General features: G+C 35.6%; 1 protein-coding gene across 16 annotated transcripts in view; it reads right to left on the bottom strand.

Moving 5' to 3' along the window:
* PTPRK (protein tyrosine phosphatase, receptor type K) overlaps positions 1,400–20,251 on the bottom strand; it is a 565,337-nt gene continuing 546,485 nt past the window's right edge. For 9 of the 16 annotated variants that reach the window (XM_003353215.4, XM_021072706.1, XM_005652678.3 and 6 more), the window contains 9 exons: positions 17,024–17,178; positions 14,752–14,887; positions 13,614–13,763; positions 12,579–12,752; positions 9,563–9,694; positions 9,296–9,421; positions 6,388–6,551; positions 5,730–5,865; positions 1,403–2,878 (listed from right to left, as the gene is read on the bottom strand). In XM_003353215.4, the coding sequence (XP_003353263.1) occupies positions 2,825–2,878; positions 5,730–5,865; positions 6,388–6,551; positions 9,296–9,421; positions 9,563–9,694; positions 12,579–12,752; positions 13,614–13,763; positions 14,752–14,887; positions 17,024–17,178 (1,227 nt within the window). In that variant the 3' untranslated portion in view covers positions 1,403–2,824. Of the gene's footprint in view, positions 2,879–5,729; positions 5,866–6,387; positions 6,552–9,295; positions 9,422–9,562; positions 9,695–12,578; positions 12,753–13,613; positions 13,764–14,751; positions 14,888–17,023; positions 17,179–20,251 lie in introns of all 16 variants that reach the window. The other 7 variants (XM_013988384.2, XM_013988375.2, XM_013988367.2 and 4 more) reach the window with 2 other exon arrangements.

The following is a 20,251-nucleotide window of genomic DNA, read 5'->3' as shown; positions in this document are numbered from 1 at the left end:
TCTTCCTTTTTTTTCACCTCTCAGTGTCAGAGATCAATTAGCTGTAGCACACATACAAAACCCTTTTCCTTTCTTCAAAGATTAAATATCAGAAAAAGGCTAGGTAGTTTAGACAAGAAGGCTAACACATTATTTTCAGGAGTGGTTAAAATATGAATTCCCAGTTGCTTCTGGTCTCTGCTCACACGCTTCCAACATTTCCCTAGTGCTAATATATAGGAAGAGAATCTATGAAATTCAGTGTCGTGACACCCATTTAAGGAACAACCAACATAGAGATAGGAACTCCTTAACTGTGAAAAGCATGAAAACTTTTTAAAAGTGTTCTACCAAGACATCTCCTGCCTAGAGGGACATAACTGAGTGGGACATGGCTATGCATGGAACTACCCAGGGAATTCCACAAGGGTATAAAGTATGACTTTTTGAATGAGAGTTTTGATAAAAACAGATTTAGTGCCCCACCCACCTCCCCCAACCCAACTGTGTCTGGATGAACTGGCTGCTATGATGCCCAAACAATGCAAGCATGACATCTTAATTTCCTGTTAGAAAGAGGAATCTTTTTGTTCTCTGCTTGAATTTTGCAGTGCACATGGACCTCTGAGCTTTGTGTTCAGCAGCATTCATGGTGATTTTGGTGATGTGTGGGTGTAATCCTTTGTATAGAAATGAAATCAGCATCATGCAGCAAAGCAGAATTCTCCAGTTAACATCATGAACATTACTGATTAATGCAATCTTGGGTGAGTTTGTGAATTTTTTGTTAAATGCATTCATATTTAAATGAAAATTAGTCTTCCTAGGAAAAGATAAGTTCTCACTCATGAAAGTCACAAATGTTCTAATAATGTACACAGAAAATGGAAATTTTAAGATAGCCATAATGATAATACTTTATAAAGAAACCAACTAATGACTAACAGAATGAAGGGCCAAATTTTTCTTGCCATCCCATCTGGGAAGCAGTGTGTTCAGTAAAAGAGAATGAGCTGCTAAGTCAAACTCAGATTTGAATTTGCTGGCAAATCATTTAGCTTCTCAGCTTCAATTTTATCATTCATAAAATAGGGATGATAATTACTATTTGTCAAGTTTGTTATAAGGAAAAAAATAAGGAAATATATGTCACATAAAAAGGACAGTGACATATAAATATATAGCAACTCAAAAAAAAATCAATTTCAATCTCCCGTCCCCCTTTGTTTTCTCCACTCATTTGGTATTTTTGAAATTCAATTTAAAGTACAAAAATGAAAGAAATAAATGTCTGGACATCAGTTTTACTTTTAATAGTTTGCGCGTGTGTATGGTCTACTTGTGTCCGTGGGAATAGGCTATTTATGTGGGAGTGAAAGCATGAAATTAAGTGGAGAAAATGATGTGCAAACAATAACTGTTATAATTATAAAAATTTTATTTCACTCTTGCTTTAATTAAATCTTCATAAGCACCATGTCATGAACTGGCAATCTAGAAACAAGATACTGGAATGCTTTAGTCAATAACAGATTGTAAGCTGATGATGTGAAGTTACAGCTACGTGGAGCATGTGTGTACAAGACCACACTCAGTAAGGTTGAGAATCCTGTGACAATGCACGAAACAGGAATCTGGCATTGATTTGGTCACACTTTCTATGCTCAGAACCCAAAGCTTGTGCATGTAAACATCAAAAGAAACACTGATCACCTTGACAGTTTACAGTTTGTTAACACTTGATCCTGAAAGCATAAATGTTGCCATCTTGATTTCCTGACCTGTGCTTGGTTACAGGCTGAAAATTTAAATGATGCTTAAAGGCTATGTTCAACATTACGCAAGTTATCAGCAAGGCCTTTCAATGTGTGCAGTTCTCATATATGATCATCAAACCATTATTCACCTAAGGAAATCATGGAAAATTATACATTTTCAGCAGATTGTTTTAATTTGGTCCCATATTAAAAGACCCAGTTGCCAAGGTGTTTCACATAAATTTAATTCACAAGCATGTACACAAGAGAATCACTATAAAGAACATTGCTTCCTGGTTTCTGAATAAAAAGTTTACCCTCTACTTACACTAAACATACAAAAAATAATCTACAAAAATTATTTAGATTAGTGATTGATTTTAGTGAAAGAAAAAGCTTTCTTCAGGAAAAAAAAAATGATTGTGTGGTGGTAATATTTTAGCCATCAAAAAAGGAATGTAAGTAACCAATAAATATAATGTGCTTTCTCCATATAGACATATTTACACTTGAGTCTTTGGCTTATGTTTTTTTCTAAAAAGAACTTTAAATGATCCAGCCATCATTGCACATTAAAAGAAAATAAGCCAGTTATATATATTTATATATTTATATAGAGATCTGCTACACTTGAAACATATAAAAAATGAACTTTACTATGAATTTGCACAGCTTTTTTTTCTTCTTCCTTTAAAGATTTAACATCTTTTACTTAAAAAGGGAGGAAAAAAAACGCCACATAGAAAGTGTTAATTCATGCAACATGTGGTATCTGCTCTACCAAAACCAGGAGAGAAAAAGCTGCATATTCACTGTACAAACACTGATAAGTTCGCATTTGAATCTGCATCTTATTAAATATAATTTATGTGGCACGAAATGTTGATGCTTTCATACAGGAATAGAAATTAATCAAGTCCTTTTTATTAAGATACACAACTTCATAAGAAAAATACTTTTACCTCTCGAATGTAAAAGTCTCCCACCCCCCACATTAAAATCTTTCTGCACGGGTGTAGCAGGTTCAACAGCTGCTGGCTCAACAGGTGAATAGATTCTGTTTAGGTGCATGTTGAAGTCTCACCCAACTAAGATGATTCCAGGTACTCCAAAGCTACATCATAGCAGAAACGGTACTGCTCCTGAAAGATGTTGAAACAAAAGGGGTGAGCAAAGTTAAGAGAAAGTATAATGGCTACCAAAGAATACCTGGCATTCAGTTTAGATTATTCAAGAATTACACATTTTTTTCTATATACAAGTTTAACATCTAGGTATATATATTTTACATTTGAGTCTAATGACTACTATTTAAGAAAAAGTAACTTGATGTAAAAATATATGTTGTTTTTGCCTCATTTTATATCAAATTAAAAATTTTTCAGTATTATTTATCTGATTATAGTAGTAATATCTGATCATTACAGGAAAATTTACCAGTATAGAAATATATAAAGACTCAGACTAAGAGTTTCTATAATTCTGTTATTAGAAAGAACTGTTGTCAAAATACTACCTTAGTTTTGGTTCAGTCCATTTTTATGCATGGTTGAAATAACAATACTTTAGAATAAATATAATTGCATACGTATATTTGAACATGTAATTTCATATTTTATTTTCTGTTTTTCAGCATTGTTAGGTTTCTTTTTCTATTGTTAATTAACATGACATTGACACCTAACGTATGGCTTGTTTGACTGTAAGATTGCATTTATTCTTCCTCTATTGTAAGTAATCCTAGTGTAAACATGTTCAGATATTCTTTGAGCTTCAGATTTTCTCCTTAGCAGTAAGAGGGGAAAAAAGCCAGTCAACTGCTACTTCACAATTCCAAATTCTTCATTTTTTTCTTCTAGTTTTATTGAGATATAATTGACATATATAGTCCTATATAAATTTAAAGTGTGCAGCATGATTTGACTTACATAAATCATGAAATGATTTTCACAGTAAGTTTAGTGAACATTGAAATTCTTAACTTTGACAAGTTTTTTTGTCCATAAGAGTCTTAAGTAAATGTTTCAAGAATAGTGGTTCTTATAAATTTTTTTAGCTTACTTTTACCCAGAAATTTATTTCTGCTGCCTTTATTTAAGACAACTTAGTTGGCAATAAAATTTTTGAGTTAAAACTGCCTTTCCTCTCAGTCCATATATATGTTGCTTCATTGTGAAGAATTTAGAAAAATTCACAGACTGCATTACAAATTATGACTTGCAATATGTTTTGAAATCTTCCCAATTCAGCCCAAGTGGGTAAAATTCATCTGAATTAGAGAGCAATCTGAAATGCGTATTATTTCAAAAGAGAATGTCCAAGTGTCTCCAGCAATAAAGAAGGTAATAACTTTTCCAAAGAGGTCTTTATCAGTCCTACTCTAACAATCAAGTAGGTGTGATTTAAATTAGCTTACCACTGAGGCAGGTGCATCTCAAGAACCAAAAAGTGCTTGCAAACTTTATGTTCTCTTTAATCAATCTCTTAACAATGTGGTTTAAACTCTAAATTTCCTTACCAAACTCAGTTCAATTCAACATCACACTGAACTAATCATTAACCCTGATTAAACACAAATCAGAGAGTTGGATGTCTAGTCAGGATTCTTGGGACATAAAGGTAAGTAGTAACTCTTAAGAAGATTCTAGAATGGCATAGTTTAATCACGGACTATTTTTAAAGGTACAATGGGGAATCAGAATTAAATTTGGAAGTAAAATTTGAATTCTGAGGCTGGAAGTGATCTCATTGATGATTTTAAGAAGATCTGAACTGAAGGATAGAGGCAGAGTATATTAAGAAAGCTTAAGACAGCTGAGAGTTAGAAGACCTAACCATTATCTGTTCATTTTGTAAAAAGACCTGAGAGTCTACCTCAAAAATCCCTCAAATCTATCCCCCTTTCTCCATTTCCATTGCCAGTATCTCAGCCAAAGCCAGTATCATTTTATTGGGACAACAGCAATAACCTAAGGTATAAGTGGAAGAAGAGGGGCTTTGAGGATTTGTAGAAGGGGAAGAAGTCTGTGACTGTTCTTAAAAGTGAAACAGTATAAAAATCACTCTTTAGATTTAGTCTCAGGAAGCAGTGCACCTCTTGTGTGAACAATCCATGAGCAGGAAGTGGTAAAAATACTTTAAAGGTTTAGCGAATTGCTCATTTTAGTTATCTGATGATCTTGATAAATGTAGGGCAAGCAACAATGATGCCTTGGTTTTTCTGGTTTACTCTTCTGTAAGCATAAACTACCCAGCTGTTCTTGACCTTATCCCGCTATGCACATATGTGTAACCCACAGACATCATCTAGCAGTGAAATGTGCTAGAGAAGTTTAACTTTCTTCCTCTGCTTATGGTTTCAACCAGATCAGCTTCTACATACACTCCCTTCCCTGCTCTTATTTTTAAGTTGTGTTTTGATTTTACGAGTCTTGGCAAATTCAAGTGGTATGATAGCCACTACAGTCTATAATTGGTAAAAGCTGAAAACTGTCAATGGCAATAGTTTAAAAAATTATAATTTGAGTAGAAACAGAAAATTATAGATAATGACTAAAATTTCATTTGCCCTTTAAAAACATTGGTGTCTAAAGTGCTGGATACAATCTATGAGTATATCCTTCAAAATGTTTTACCAGTTTACTCAGATGCTTTAAGAAATAAAAATAAACAAGAGTAAAGCCTAGATAGCAGGATTTTTCTTCTATAGAACCATTTATCAAAGTTTATTGTAGCAAACATTTATTGCCCATAACAGAAAAAAAAAAATCCTATACATTTCCCAAATTAAAAGTTTTTTTCACCATTAGCAGTTTATGTGATACGTTATTAAGTTTTTGTGGGTAGAGGGGGGATATTCAGCAATTCATCAATTAGACAGGAAAGTCCCCACACATTTGATTCCCTATATGTGTATAAAGCCAAATTACCAAGTAAATAGGTAAATGACTGACTAATCACTACGTTGCTTCTATGTCCAGGACTGTGACTCACCGGGGCTTCCACCATGTTAGGCTTGCTGTTCCTTAGTGTCTTGACTGCATGGAACACATCTACAACATTTTGCCGTTTCACCATTTCAACAACAATGCCTATAGCACAGAACATGCCACTTCGCCCACCACCATTTCTGAAAGCAAAGAAAGCGAAGGCATTTTAGCTTGAAGCTTTTGGTGACCATTAGTCATATAATCATATATGCCTGGAAAAAGAGAACATGATCTTTTAAAATTTTTTTCCCTTTATGTTTTAATTTTGCTTCACATGTCTGCATTTATGTGTGGAGGACAGAGCAGAAAGACATTTGATGATATTAACTCAGTAGTTTACATTTAGGAACATGCTATAAGCGTAGACTGCTACAACTAAATTCTTAAAGGTTTGTACACAGGGTAAATCAGAAAAGTTTTTCAGAATAGTGTTCAAAGGAGTTTATATTATATAATGACCATGTAACAATCAATTTTTGAAAAAATACAAAAGTTAAAAGTAGTGGATTATAGAATCATGGAACAGGGAGATTGTTTTAAAATAACATTTATTCCTGGTCTGTAAGATGGGAATTGGTTACTCTTTAACATAGAAAAGGTGAATGCTCATGAAAAAGAGCACCAAGGCCCCTTGAATGGCCACACCAAGCCGCCATACTCACAGGCAGTGGATAATCGTCCGGCCCTCCCCTTCCTCACATTCCTCCTGCCATTTTTCCACCTGTAGTATCAGTTTCAAAAATGACCTCTTGGAGCCAGGCACTTCTCGATGAGAAGCCCACCCTAGATACTGAAACTGCTGCACCATCAAATAACCTTCCTGTGGCTGTAGAGGAAAAGATATTTTTATGTAAATAAGTTTGGGCTAGAACTTTTATTAAAATGTAAAAGGTTCATATAATTTACACAATGACATAAATGACATTTACACTGGATAGAATCTATCTGATGTTAAGTCCAAAATACATATATACTGTGCAGAGACATTCTAAGTTACATAAAAGTTATCTTTTATACAAGCTTCTCCCTCATACCCCATGTCCAGTAATCAATTCCTGTGATTAAACTTCTTCAATAACTTTCAAATTCATCTCCTTTTTATTGCCACTGACATCACTGCACTCCCAATCACAAATCATAATAATTACTTCTTAGTTGATCTCCCTGAACAAACTTCCATCTCCTTCCAAACCATTGTTACCATAAACATCATGATTATTTTCAAATGCAAATATGATCTTGTCATCCACTGATTTAATGGCTTTCAAATGATCTTAGCATAAATTCCAGCTTATTGCCATGGCTTAACCACACCTGTATGATAAGGCTCCACCTCTTTCTCCAACTTCTCTCGCCTACACCAGAGCCACAGCAATGCGGGATCCAGGCCACGTCTGTGAGCTACACCACAGCTCACAGCAACGCTGGATCATTAACCCGATGAGCGAGGCCAGGGATCGAACCCACAATCTTGTGGTTCCTAGTCAGATTCATTAACCACTGAGCCATGATGGGAACTTTACACATACTCTACTCTCCCCTTTGCCATCAACATTTCCCTCTTGCTTGCCTTTCTCAGTCCCAAACAGAGTGACCAACCTGTCTTGGGTTTGCCTTGGACTTTTATGGTCTTTTTACTGGAAATCATTAAAAAGTTATTAAAAGTTTTGTTTTCCCTGATAAAATATAAGTTCTTTAGGTATAAGAAAACCTCTTTTCCCCCTAAAATCTCTATCACTAGAACCTAGCAAAATACTTTCCACAGAATAGTATTGTTAAATAATTTAATCAATACCTTAAACCCTCAAATGAAAAGGTAATAAGGAATTTGTAATGGACAAGTAAGCCATACTTAAGGCATCATCTGAGGCTTCACATGGCAAGGACTCATGCATCTTTTGGTACAACAAGGGACTACCTAGAATAATACCCAACCTCCAGTTGGTACAAACTAAATATCTGGTAAGGTGAATACTATTAAATAATGATAGTGGGAAAAGAAAGAAAAGTCATGCACTAAAAAGCCTCAGAATACCAAGTATAGAGGAAGATAAACAAATGTGCTGACCAAAAAATGTAACACAAATTTCATTTCCTATTCCTAGAATATTTTTCATATAAACAGCTCAGTTAACAGACAAATCTCACTTTCTTAGTTTAGCAGTTATGGTTTCTCAGCTAAAATATTACTAGAACTATCATGTAACAGATGTGCAGACATAATGAGATTCCTTTAAATTAGCATCTAAGATATTCATGACTATTATGACATGATTGAAGTTATCCTTTTTATTTTTCCACTGAAATGAGCAACAGAATTGGATAAGACTTAATTCTCTACTTATATACATAGAGACTTATTAACCAGAAATACCGTATTTTGATGTGAGAAACACTGAAACGTGGCAATGCTCATCACACACTTAAAATAATGCACATACATAGAATTGCTGCTCTAAAAAAAGGAAATCTTTCTCTTTAAGAAGAGCATAATTCTGTGGAAGTTACTAATGTTTTCGAATTTTGCTTGCTATGTGGTTATATGATCTAAACAGTTTTTATTAGTACTTTTATTTTTTTGAAGGCGAGGCCCCACACAATTTGTCACTGATCACAGAACACAATTTGTCACTGATTGCCAAACACATGAAAAGTTAAGGAAAGAAAGACTCCTTGGGATCAAGTTGCTACTTTGCCAATGGTTCCCAGTAGTAGCAGCACTGGATCTAGCTATAGATCTGGGAAAAGCCAGATGCTGAGACATTTACAAAGATGAAATTGTTGACAGGTTATAGGAGGAGAATCAGTGAAGGGCTCTCTCTTCTAAGCAGAACTTGGAATAGTGACATGGGACCCTTCTATAATGGCTAATCCGACATAGCCCTTCCTCCTGAGGTAAAACTTCTTCTCTGTCACCATTACTAGAGTCTTACTTTTCAATTGCATGCCTCTACTGGGCTGGACATCAATGCTAGTGAAACATACAGTCAACCCTGAGATAAGTCTACGTACACTCAGGGGCCAGGCTCAAGCAATCAAACTCAACTGAACCAGGGTATCTGAATTTAGATTTCCAGATGGAACACATTAGTCTATTACTGACCAGGAACTCCAGCCTCTGGCCTTTTTGCTTTCCTATTTTCAGGATGTGTTTTTACTCTAGTACTAAGGCATTAGGCAATTACTAGCTTTGGAATTGATAATATAATGCCTTTAATTTTATTCTTTCTTTTGTCCGAATGGAATTATACCCCATCACGTTTATGATCATCTGTTCTGGATCATCTCAATTAAAATAATTAATGAGGAGTTCCCATTGTGGTACAAGAGAAATGAATTTGACTAGTATTCTTGAGGATGTGGGTTTGATCCCTGGTCTCGCTCAGTGGTCTGGGGATCTGGCGTTGCCATGAGCTATGGTGTAGGACACAGATACAGCTCAGATGCCATGTTGCTGTGGCTGTGGCACAACTCTGATTTGACCCCTAGCTTGGGAGCTTCTATATGCCACAAGTGTGGCCCTAAAAAGCCAAAAAAAAAGAAAGAAAAAGAAAATGATTAATGACTTACTCTTGTTAGATTGCATATTCTAAAAATCCGGTTTATCACATCACAGTCCATTGAACAAGACATACATTCCACTTGGATAGGGCCATATCTTAGCATCCCTTCTTCTGGCCAGTACTGAGGGCAGCCCTAGATGATGAATGTTTGAAAGAAAAGGAAAACGAGCATTATTTTTTTCTAATTATGGTAAGACTAAAGCAGATTTTAGCATTTTATTACTACTTCTTTAAGTCGTGTTAAAGTACATAAAAGCAACCTATAACCATTAACCTGGGACAAGTCGACTTCATTTAACATCACAATGGAGGTACAGCCATAATCATACACTAATCTCCAGAAGTCTTTCACAGTGTTTGGCAGAGGGTATTGTGTGACGATGAAAGCAGCTGGTTGCCTGTAGCTCTGTGAAAAAACAAGGTAGATGGAGAAACATAAGAACTTAAAAGAAAAATTAGTTTTACAAGCAGATTCAATATAGGTAATATAGGACAAGTAAGACACAACAGCTTCATATGGAGATGGAGCCAGACTGTTGCTTAAGCCATGAAATAACAGATTTGGACCAATGTAAGGTCCTGCAACTAGTTATTAGTCAACCTTAGAGTATAATTTTGATGCCTGAGTAGTAATTCAAGCCAAGAATTTGCTTTATGTTGTTGATAAAAGTAATATAGGACAGATAGCCCAAAAAAAGGTAAGAAAGAACTTCTTGAGGTTAAGATCCTCCATGAGCTACCTGTTGGGTTGTTTCAATTTTCCAAAAATAATCAGTAGGAGAGGCTAAAGGCATAAAATTCCCAGGTGTGCATGTGTATCTCTATCTATCTATCCATCCATCCATCCATCACCTTATCAGCTATTATATGACTGGCTCTCCTCCACTCCAAATAAGAAAAACCATATGTGCCTCAAACTTATATGCTTTTATATTATATTGACATTATAAACACATGCTGTACATCTTGCAAGCAATCCATTTCCCATAGTTTTCTGGGCATTTCTAATGTATATGAGTTATCAGAATGATAGTTTTAATCATTTAAGATTTTTCAAGTGCCAAAGAGTAAAATCAATGCATTCTATGGCTCCACCTAAGAGGAAATGGCTCCTTGTTTTTACTAAATGCCCCTTGATTGGGACAGAACACATTATCCCTTTCCAGAAGAAGAGAATATGCCCATCTGGCTGGGCTATCTGTTATTCTACAGACTAATGATCTATACCAAAAAAGAAATATATATTTCCATGTAGTAAACTAATTATTTGTAAAACTATAAATAGACAGTTGCCTGAGATGGATTTCTTTAGCGCTGATAAAAAGTTGTCAGTGATCTCCTAACTCATTTGTATGATATTACTCTTGAAGTTCCTTCAGGTGTCTTAACAGCAGTATAAAAATTGATCTTTGAACTTCATAGGCCCTATCACCATTTGGGAAATGCTGCTAACCATAACATTTCACTCCATGAAAGACTGCAGGGTAAATCTGAGGAGATGGTAATTCACTGGCTGCTTCTCAATGACCTTAAGACCTCACAAAGTTTCACCTACAGCTTGGGTGAATGTCCTCCTAAGAAAGGTATGAAGGCTTGTGAGAAAGGATCAGAAGAAAGAAGTAAGCTTAGCTTCCAATTAAATGTCTGCTCCATGGGAAAGTAAGTCAAAGGAGGCTGAAAGCTTTTATTTATTTTTTTGAATTAACAGGGGAGGGGAGATTGATGAAAAGTTGATACTGGAGAAGACTGAAGATTTCTTACTTATTTCCTTTCTAAGTGCAAAGCACATCTAGGGCTTTGAAATCACTGAATCCTTGGCCTTACCTTCTAATTCTTCACAGGCATGGAAAGGGTGTATGACATCTATGTCCGGGTGGGGGTAGAGGGTGAGGGAAAGTGTGAGTGTTGAGCAATAGGCCCCACTCTTATGGGCCAAGCAGACCTAAATTTTTTGAAGCCCCAACCACACTACTAAATCCACAGGGCAGTTTTGCCTATACTATATATCTGTGTTGAATCACAGGGAATTAAACAGAGAATAGGAACAGGTAGACTGTAAAGCTCTAGTCTTCATATTGACTAAAAAACAACCTGGAAATTAAGAAAAAGTAGAAAGAGATGCCAAAGACAAAAAAATGCCTCAAACATATGCTTCATCAATATCTTTCCTAATAATATTTTTCCCTTTTTCACACAGCCCTTTTTCAATCCAAATCTTGACTGACTCAGAAACAAAAAAGATCTATGTGTTTTCTCTGTATTTAGTATATTTGTCTTTCCAGACAATTAAAATGGGAACAGAAAGTACAGTGAGGATCCAGTGTGATTTCAGGGGAGAAGATCAATGACTCAGCAAGACTCTGGTCACAGCAAGAGTGACAACTTTCCACTTGAGCTTGCCTTTAAAATATTCTGCAAGCAAAGTCACTGGCAACTGGCTAAAAGTGAGACGTGGAATGTGGGCTTTTCTAAGACTCTACTATCATAAGCTAATTTTGGAAAACAATAGGAGCAATAACTTAGAAATAAACCCTGGCTTCTAATTTCTCCTTGCTACAGTTTCATAGGCTAAAGGGCAAAAGATAGAGCTTATGAATGAAGGTGATAAACTGAAATGATTCTGAACTTGAAACTCTCACTTCTTCCTAAGATAAGCAAACTACATGGCCAAAGACCAATTTAAAATTCTCTTTTCATGTTGTTCTTTCTATGTGATGCTAACATGCTGAGCACATGCTCTACCATCGACAGTTTACAAAGATCAGAGTTAGGCAAGGGAGTTCTTTCAGTATGATGGATGGGTTAACATATTATCTTCCTTACCTTCTCTAGTTATTTATTTGTTGTCTCTAATAGCCAATAAAATGAGTAAGCTATAAATTATTGGAATATTAAATGTCAGAGATAAAAATTTCCAAATTAATACAATTTCAGTGGAATATGGCATTCTGTGATTTTAAATATTCATTCCTAACTGTACTCAAAATAGATAAGCATGAGTTTCTTTCCTGAAAATAATTAGGGTGAAAAATATCACCTAAAAATATTTCTTACACAGAATGTAATAACTGACAGCCAGGAGCCAAATTGATAATAAAGCCTAATGTACAATGCCTAAGAATCTCTGTAGGAAAATTCAAAATCATTCTCCCCTTGAAATTTGTATTTCAATTAAAATTTCCAATTTTTGTTTTTAGGCCATTTACATTTTCTTGAAAAGAGAACTAGCCAGTGTTTGACTTTGCAGCTTTTCATAACACTTTACACTAACAAAGAGCGCAGTCTCTTACGTCCATAAGAGCAGCATTGATGTAGTTACTACTCTCCCCATCAATTGTAATTAAAAAAGGCAGACATCTGTCAGGTGGCAGCATGTCCATGAAACGGTTCTTGTCATGGTTCCTTGGCAGGCAGGCTATACTGCAATCTTCAGCTTGTAGTCGAGGGGTGACTGAGTTCAAGGTCTGAAAAGAAAAGGGAACCCAGGTTAAAAGACAGTGACCCATTTAATAGCACAACACAGATCCATCAAGTATTTAGGAGGCCAAGTGGAAAGTGAAGGGTTTGTGCAAGGCAGAGGCATTTGCCATGATGACAGGCTGATAGACTTTGTAGTTAAAGCTAATGAAGCCTGAGAAGTGACAAAGAAACAATACACACATTGTTCACTGTGCCTCTTCTGAAAAGGAAAAGGGAAGCTAAACAACGCAGCTACCTAAAAAATGTATTGCCCAACCAGTGAAAATGAAATCAGACTGGCCCATGATGATGATCCATCAGCAAAGCCACCATCTGTAATAACATATTGGCCTGCTGTATTTGAAGACATGCTGTGGCACTCTGGAAAGAGTATTAGGCTTCTAGTGTTATTCTCAACTTCATAGTTACCCAGCTTTAGGGATGTTATAAGGGCAATGAAAATATTTGGGGTTATTTAGAGATAATGTTTAGAACCAACTTGGCTATTAATGTGCTTGATCTCACATTGTGAGCAGCACAAAAGGTCAAAATCCCTAAGAATGCTTCTTAAAAGAGGTTGTAAATACACACAAATTATGACTAAATTTGACTTTTATGATACTGTTCCCCCATACTTTTCCCTGAGTCTGAACTCATTCGCCCTTCAACTTACAGCAGATATGAACTCACTAATACAAAGGTGACTCTATAATATGTATAATTAAAGAGACGGGTACTATATTATAGTTAAAATAGGGTCAAAGGTTATAAATTTGACTTGAAATACCTTCCTTAGAAGAATTAAGAATGCCTAGAAGAAATTGTAGTAAGTTGCTCATAAAAGAGGCCCTAGAAATAGTAAATACCTGAAATTCATCTTTAAGATGTGAAGAGTTTGTCTGGGAGTCTATTCTAATCATATCAAAATATGCAGCTTTAAATTCACAGACAGGTATGGCAGTTTCTCCACATAAGCAGGCTTCTAAAATGGCATCATGAATAAAAATGTACTGTTCCTATCAAAAGAAACCAAACAAAAAATTTCGTAGTATTTTAATATACTTTTCTGTTATCAGAGGTAGAGAATACAAAGAATTTTCTTTTTTTTTTAATTTTAATTTTTTTTTTTTTTTATTTTCCCACTGTACAGCAAGGGGGTCAGGTTATCCTTACATGTATACATTACAATTACATTTTTACCCCCACCCTTTGTTCTGTTGCAACATGAGTATCTAGACATAGTTCTCAATGCTATTCAGCAGGATCTCCTTGTAAATCTATTCTAAGTTGTGTCTGATAAGCCCAAGCTCCCGATCCCTCCCACTCCCTCCCCCTCCCATCAGGCAGCCACAAGTCTCTTCTCCAAGTCCATGATTTTCTTTTCTGAGGAGATGTTCATTTGTGCTGGATATTAGATTCCAGTTATAAGTGATATCATATGGTATTTGTCTTTGTCTTTCTGGCTCATTTCACTCAGGATGAGATTCTCTAGTTCCATCCATGTTGCTGCAAATGGCATGATGTCATTCTTTTTTATGGCTGAGTAGTATTCCATTGTGTATTTAAAAATATTAATAAGGAGTTCCTATCATGGCTCAGTGTTTAACGAATCTGACTAGGAACCATGAGGTTGCGGGTTCGATCCCTGGCCTCGCTCAGTGGGTTAAGGATCCAGCATTGCTGTGAGCTGCGGTGTGGGTCGCAGATGTGGCTCAGATCCCATGTTGCTGTGGCTGTGGTGTAGGCCAGAAGCTACAGTTCCGATTAGACCCCTGCCTGGGAACTTCCATATGCTGCAGTTGTGGCCCTAGAAGAAAAAGAAAGACAAAAAACCAAAAAAAAAAAAACCAAAAACAAAACAAAACAAAACAAAACAATATTTTCTATATGACTTGATAAGCTAGTATTGATTCTATATGAAAAACATCTATTATTTAGTCTGGTAAATGTTGGAAGGCAAACAATAAAAAAAGACCACTGGTGGTTAATCAACAATCAACATACCTCTGTCTGGACCATATTGATACGACGGGATCTTAAGGCTTTGACACAGTTGTAGATGTCAACAACACCCTCTCTTTCAGCCATGTCCAGCATGATGTCAATTACAATGTAACAACCAGTTCGTCCAGCACCAGCACTGAAAAATAAACAAATCTAAACAATTGAAGTAAGCATGTATCTGCAGATGTAAAGATTTGCTAATTAGTTCACAAATTTGATTTTCAAATTAGTGGAATCAAACTGATTTAACAAAGTACAAGACAATTTTTACACACTGTGTCAGTGCTTATTAATGAACAAGTAACTTCATGTAAAGGAGCTACTTTGGTGTAAACTGACGATTAGAATCGGAGTTTCAAATAAAAAGATATAAACTTTGTAAGTCAAATTGTGCTTTGAAAATAATGTATATATGTCACTCAAATTCCATAGCTCTCTTATACAGTCTTCATTTTACAAAATTTCAAGCTCATAGAATTGATCAAGGAGAGGATTCATATTTTAAAATTTAACCTAAGATTGAAAGATTTATACTCATGTGGTTGTGGATACTCTGGCAAAATGCAAGAATGTTATCTTAGATAGACTCTTGTCAATACCAAGGCAAAAGAACATTAATTCTAAAAAATATTTAAATGGAAAAGCTGAGGAGTCACACAATTCAGTGGAAGATTAATGGTGAGGGTGGGGAAAGAAAATGGTGTTTATCAATGGGGAGGAGACCAACAGTAAGAAGAATATTTTAATGGTGATCTGAAGAAAAAAAAGAAAATGAATTGTTAGGTATGTGATATAATTCTTATCAGGTCACAGAGATGCCACTATCTTACTATATTTAATTCAGTAGTTGAATCATAATATGCTCTTGACTCATTTACATGTTGGGAATGTTTCTCCAATTTTATATTTAGAAGTCAATGGGCAAATAAGATATAGTAAGGATTTTTAAGGGGAAATTCACTTTGTAGTCAGCTTCTTTTTTTCCATAAATTCAGATACCTGAGTGTAAGTAGAAAACGACACTTTTGTTTCAAGAGAGTATCCGAGAATCTTGGTATTTCTGAAGCAAGCAATTCATAGGAAAGTAAACCTCTATGATGTCAAGACACCCCAGAAATGAAAACCCATTTATCTCATTTTCTAAATGCATAGATGGACTATTAGTGTTATTTCATTGTTGTCTAGATTTGGCCACTGCTCTTAAGTTCACTGTTCCTTAAGAAATTTAAGAGGAAGGTATTATAGCTATCTCTATTTCTTTTTCTTTCTTATTTTCTTTCTTTCTTTTTTCCTACCATCTTCTCAATCACTGTTCCCAGGATTTGAGACAGGAAAGTAATTGAAGGTATATCAGATTTGTTGAGGAGGACTGAATTGTAGACTTTTTTTTTTTTTTTTTCAGGGTACACAATATCTGATCCTAATGGGATGCCTTACTTTTATTTTGTTCTCTGTTTTATTTTTCTCCTTTTATACATGGTTATTTAAATACTGGATAGCCTGGATTTTCAGAAAGGGAAAAAATTGCTTAAGCACAACCTATTATGCAGCTTGGAGGGGATAGTTTTTGAGAATGGTGTGCAGCATTTAGGAAAAGCTTTTCAAATTCAGTACATATTTTTCTGTTCATATCTCAAAATGAGACCATATAATTTGCTTTTAGTGTCTTTGAATGCTTGTTTTAAGAGAAGCTTCTAATCAGAAGAAAGTCTGAAGTCTAGATAATATTACATTTTTCTGGCATATATTTGTTGGATTTCACTGATGTAGTTTTCAAGGTCTTCTGATGGACGGCTTTTTGAAGAAAAAAATTCCTAAGTAGCTGTTTTACGGAACAAATTCTTATAGTTTAGGCCATTTAGTAACTCTGTATGTGTCAAATTTAGTTTTAAAAGCTAGGATTCTATTGGGAATTTACTAGATTGGCAAGAAGTCTCTATCTTTACCTACCATTCCGTACAATATGGGATTTGCAAAAGCAATTAAGAAGCAAAAAAACCAACACACACAGATGTTGCCACTAAAAGGCAGAGTTTTTACCCTTGCAATTATGGACACCACCACACGTTGGGATGAATGTGTTTATTTCTGAAGTTTCTATTTTATATCCTCCTTAGAGCTAACTTTTATTTTATTGCTGTTTTACCTTATCTGTAACACATGCAAGCTGGAACCTTCTAAGCATGCATTAGTTTTTGTGCTTAAAAGCTTTGTCTGGATAGTTTAAAAAAGCTGGCTGCGCACAGTCAATGCCATTTGGACCACTACTCACCTGCAATGCACGACGATAGGGCCAGCACTGGGAGGGTTGGAGAACTTGACTCGCCGGATAAAGGAAAGCAGCCCTGTAGCATGGTAGGGCACTCCATGGTCAGGCCAGCCAGTGAAATGGAACTGTTTAACTTCACGGATCTCATTGTATCCCCTCTGTACAAACATGTAAAGAATATTTTCAAAGGGACCAACTATAGAGCCATTAAAGACAACCATGGGTACTAGGCCTGATTGACAATGGAAAAAAAAAAAAAGAAATTTATCAAAAGTCATGCTTTTTCTGAAAAAGGATACTGACATGGCCTAGAAGCTTACTTTTATTGTCAGACAACTGCCAAAGGAGAGAAAAAATTAGAAGTCTTGCTCAGTTCTTTAAGTCTGAGTAAATTTTATTTATCTTGACAGTCCGTTTCTTCTTGAAATGACAACACATAAAATTATTAGGGGGAAAGGAAGAAATGGGAAGTTAAAATACTGCCCTATTGACCCAATGCACTAAGTTCTCAAGTGGAGTATAAAAGCAACTTTCTACTTCTCACCTCACAAAGAGATTTTAATGCCGTGCTTATCCATGTTGAAAATGGTTTTGAAGCATAGCATGTAGGGATTTTCCAGAACAGTGCTACTCTAGATTGGTTTGTAAAAATATATAGACAGTTAAACTGTTCTTTGGGTAGACTGTTTTTCTTAACTCGGCAAAGTAATTCAGCACACAGAGGATTATTTATAGCAACAAAAATAACAAAATGAAGGAAGCAAAGCATCCATTGTTGTACCTCTCTTCTATTGGGTTAATTTAAGAGAACCCTTTAAAGGCACATTTCAAAGCTTTCCCCTTCCTTTTTTTGTTAAAAAGAGCCTGTAGGTTGTAGCAGCAGTACTTGGAGAACATAGAAAAAATACTGCAGAATTATTTTTAAGAATCCACATTTGTAACATCCAGAACTCCACTATAATCTATGTATTTCCAACTCTGCTCTGAGCAGTCTGAAATCTCATTTGTTCCATCAGAAAAGGTAAACGAAATTACATGAAATGCATGAACTAAACTGAAAAAGTTTATCTTTAGATCCTATCTTATACAGACCAGTATCACTACAGGCTTAGAAGCCAGTGATCACATCTTATGATTCTTTTTCTTTCCTATCCCTAGTATAGTACCCTACATGAAGCAGGGCTCAACAAATAAGTATAATAGTGACAGTAACAAACATCATGGAGTCATGCAAATTTAAAAAAATCTCTCTCTACACCACTTTTTTTTTCAAATGCTCCTAATGTATTTTTCTGTTTTTTAGTACTCAATGAGTTTATTACATTTATAGTTATACAGTGATCATCACAATCCAATTTTATAGGATTTCCAACCCACAACCCCAGCGCATCCCTCCACCCCCCAACCTATCCCCTTTGGAAACCATAAGTTTTTCAAAGTCTGTGACTCAATATCTGTTCTGCAAAGTTCATTGTGTGCTTTTTTCAGATTCCACATGTAAGTGATAGCATTTGATGTTGGTGTCTCATTGTCTGACTGACTTCACTTAGCATGATAATTTCTAGGTTCATCCATGTTGCTAAAAATGCCATTATTTTGTTCCTTTTAAGGGCTGAGTAATATTCCATTGTGTATATGTACCACCTCTTCTGGATCCACTCCTCTGTCGATGGACATTTAGGTTGTTTCCATGTCTTGGCTACTGCAAATAGTGCCGCAGTGAACATTGGAGTACATGTGTTGTTGCAAGTTGTGGTTTTCTCTGGATAGATGCCCAGGAGTGGGATTGCTGGGTCAAACGGTAGTTCTATTTTGAGTTTTCTGAGGAATCTCCATACTGTTTTCCACAGTGGTTGCACCAATTTACATTCCCAACAACAGTGTAATAGCATTCTTTTTTCTCCACACCCTCTCCAGCATTTCTTGTTTGTAGACTTTTGGATGATGGCCATTCTGGCTGGTGTAAGGTGGTACCACATAGTGGTTTTGATTTGCATCTCTCTAATAATGAGTGATGTTGAACATCTTTTCATGTGGTTTTTGGCAATCCATATGTCTTCTTTGGAGAATTGTCTGTTTAGATCTTCTGCCCATTTTTTGATGGGGTTGTTTGTTTTTTTTTGGTATGGAGCTGCAGAAGGTGTTTATAAATTTTGGAGATGAATCCCTTGTCAGTTGATTCATTTGCAAAGATTTTCTCCCATTCTGTGGGTTGTCTTTTCGTTTTGTTTAGGGTTTTCTTTACTGTGCAGAAACTTTTAAGTTTGATTAGGTCCCATTTGTTTATTTTTGTTTTTATTGTCAATTCTCTAACATCTCTGAGAAGATGTTGCTATCACTTATGTCAGAGAGTGTTTGGCCTATGTTTTCTTCTAAGAGTTTTATAGTATCTGGTCTTACATCAGGGTCTTTAATCCATGTTGAGTTTATTTTTGTGTATGGTGTTAGGGGGTGTTTTAATCTCATTCTTTTACATGTGGTCGTCCAGTTTTCCCAGCACCATTTATTGAATAGCCACCTGTACTCCATTGTATATTCTTGCCTCCTTTGTCATAGATTGTTGGCTGTAGGTGTGTGGGTTGAATTCTGGGCTTTCTATCCTTTCCCACTGATCTATATTTCTGTCTTTGTGCCAGTACCATGCGGTTTTGATGCTTGTTGCTTTGTAACATAGTCTTAAGTCTGGTAGCCTGATTCCTCCAGCTCCATTTTTCTTTTTGAGGATGTCTTTGGCTATTCTGGGTCTTTTGTGCTTCCAAACAAACTTTAAAATAATTTGTTTGAGTTCTGTGAAAAATGTCCTTGGTAATTTGATAGGGATTGCATTGAATCTGTAGATTGCCTTAGGTAGTATAGTTATTTTGATAATATTGATTCTTCCAATCCACGAGGATGGTCTGTCTTTCCATCTATTTGTGTCATCTTTGATTTCTTTAATCAGTGTCTTAGAGTTTTCAGAGTACAGGTCTTTTGTCTCTTTAGGTAGGTTTACTCCTAGGTATTTTATTCTTTTGGATGCCATGGTAAATGGGATTGCTTCCCTAATTTCTCTTTCCGATCTTTCATTGTTAATATATAGAAATGCTGTCGATTTCTGTGTATTAATTTTGTATCCTGCGAATTTGCCAAATTCATGGATGAGCTCTAACAGTTTTCTGGTAGAGTCTTTGGGATTCTCTAGTTATAGTATCATGTCATCTGCAAATAAGGATAGTTTTGCTTCTTCCTTTC

The sequence above is a fragment of the Sus scrofa genome, chromosome 1 (genome assembly GCF_000003025.6).
Source record: "Sus scrofa isolate TJ Tabasco breed Duroc chromosome 1, Sscrofa11.1, whole genome shotgun sequence".
Classification (NCBI taxonomy): domain Eukaryota; kingdom Metazoa; phylum Chordata; class Mammalia; order Artiodactyla; family Suidae; genus Sus; species Sus scrofa.
Note: the sequence above shows the minus strand (reverse complement) of the source record. Positions and strands in the feature narration are given on the sequence as shown.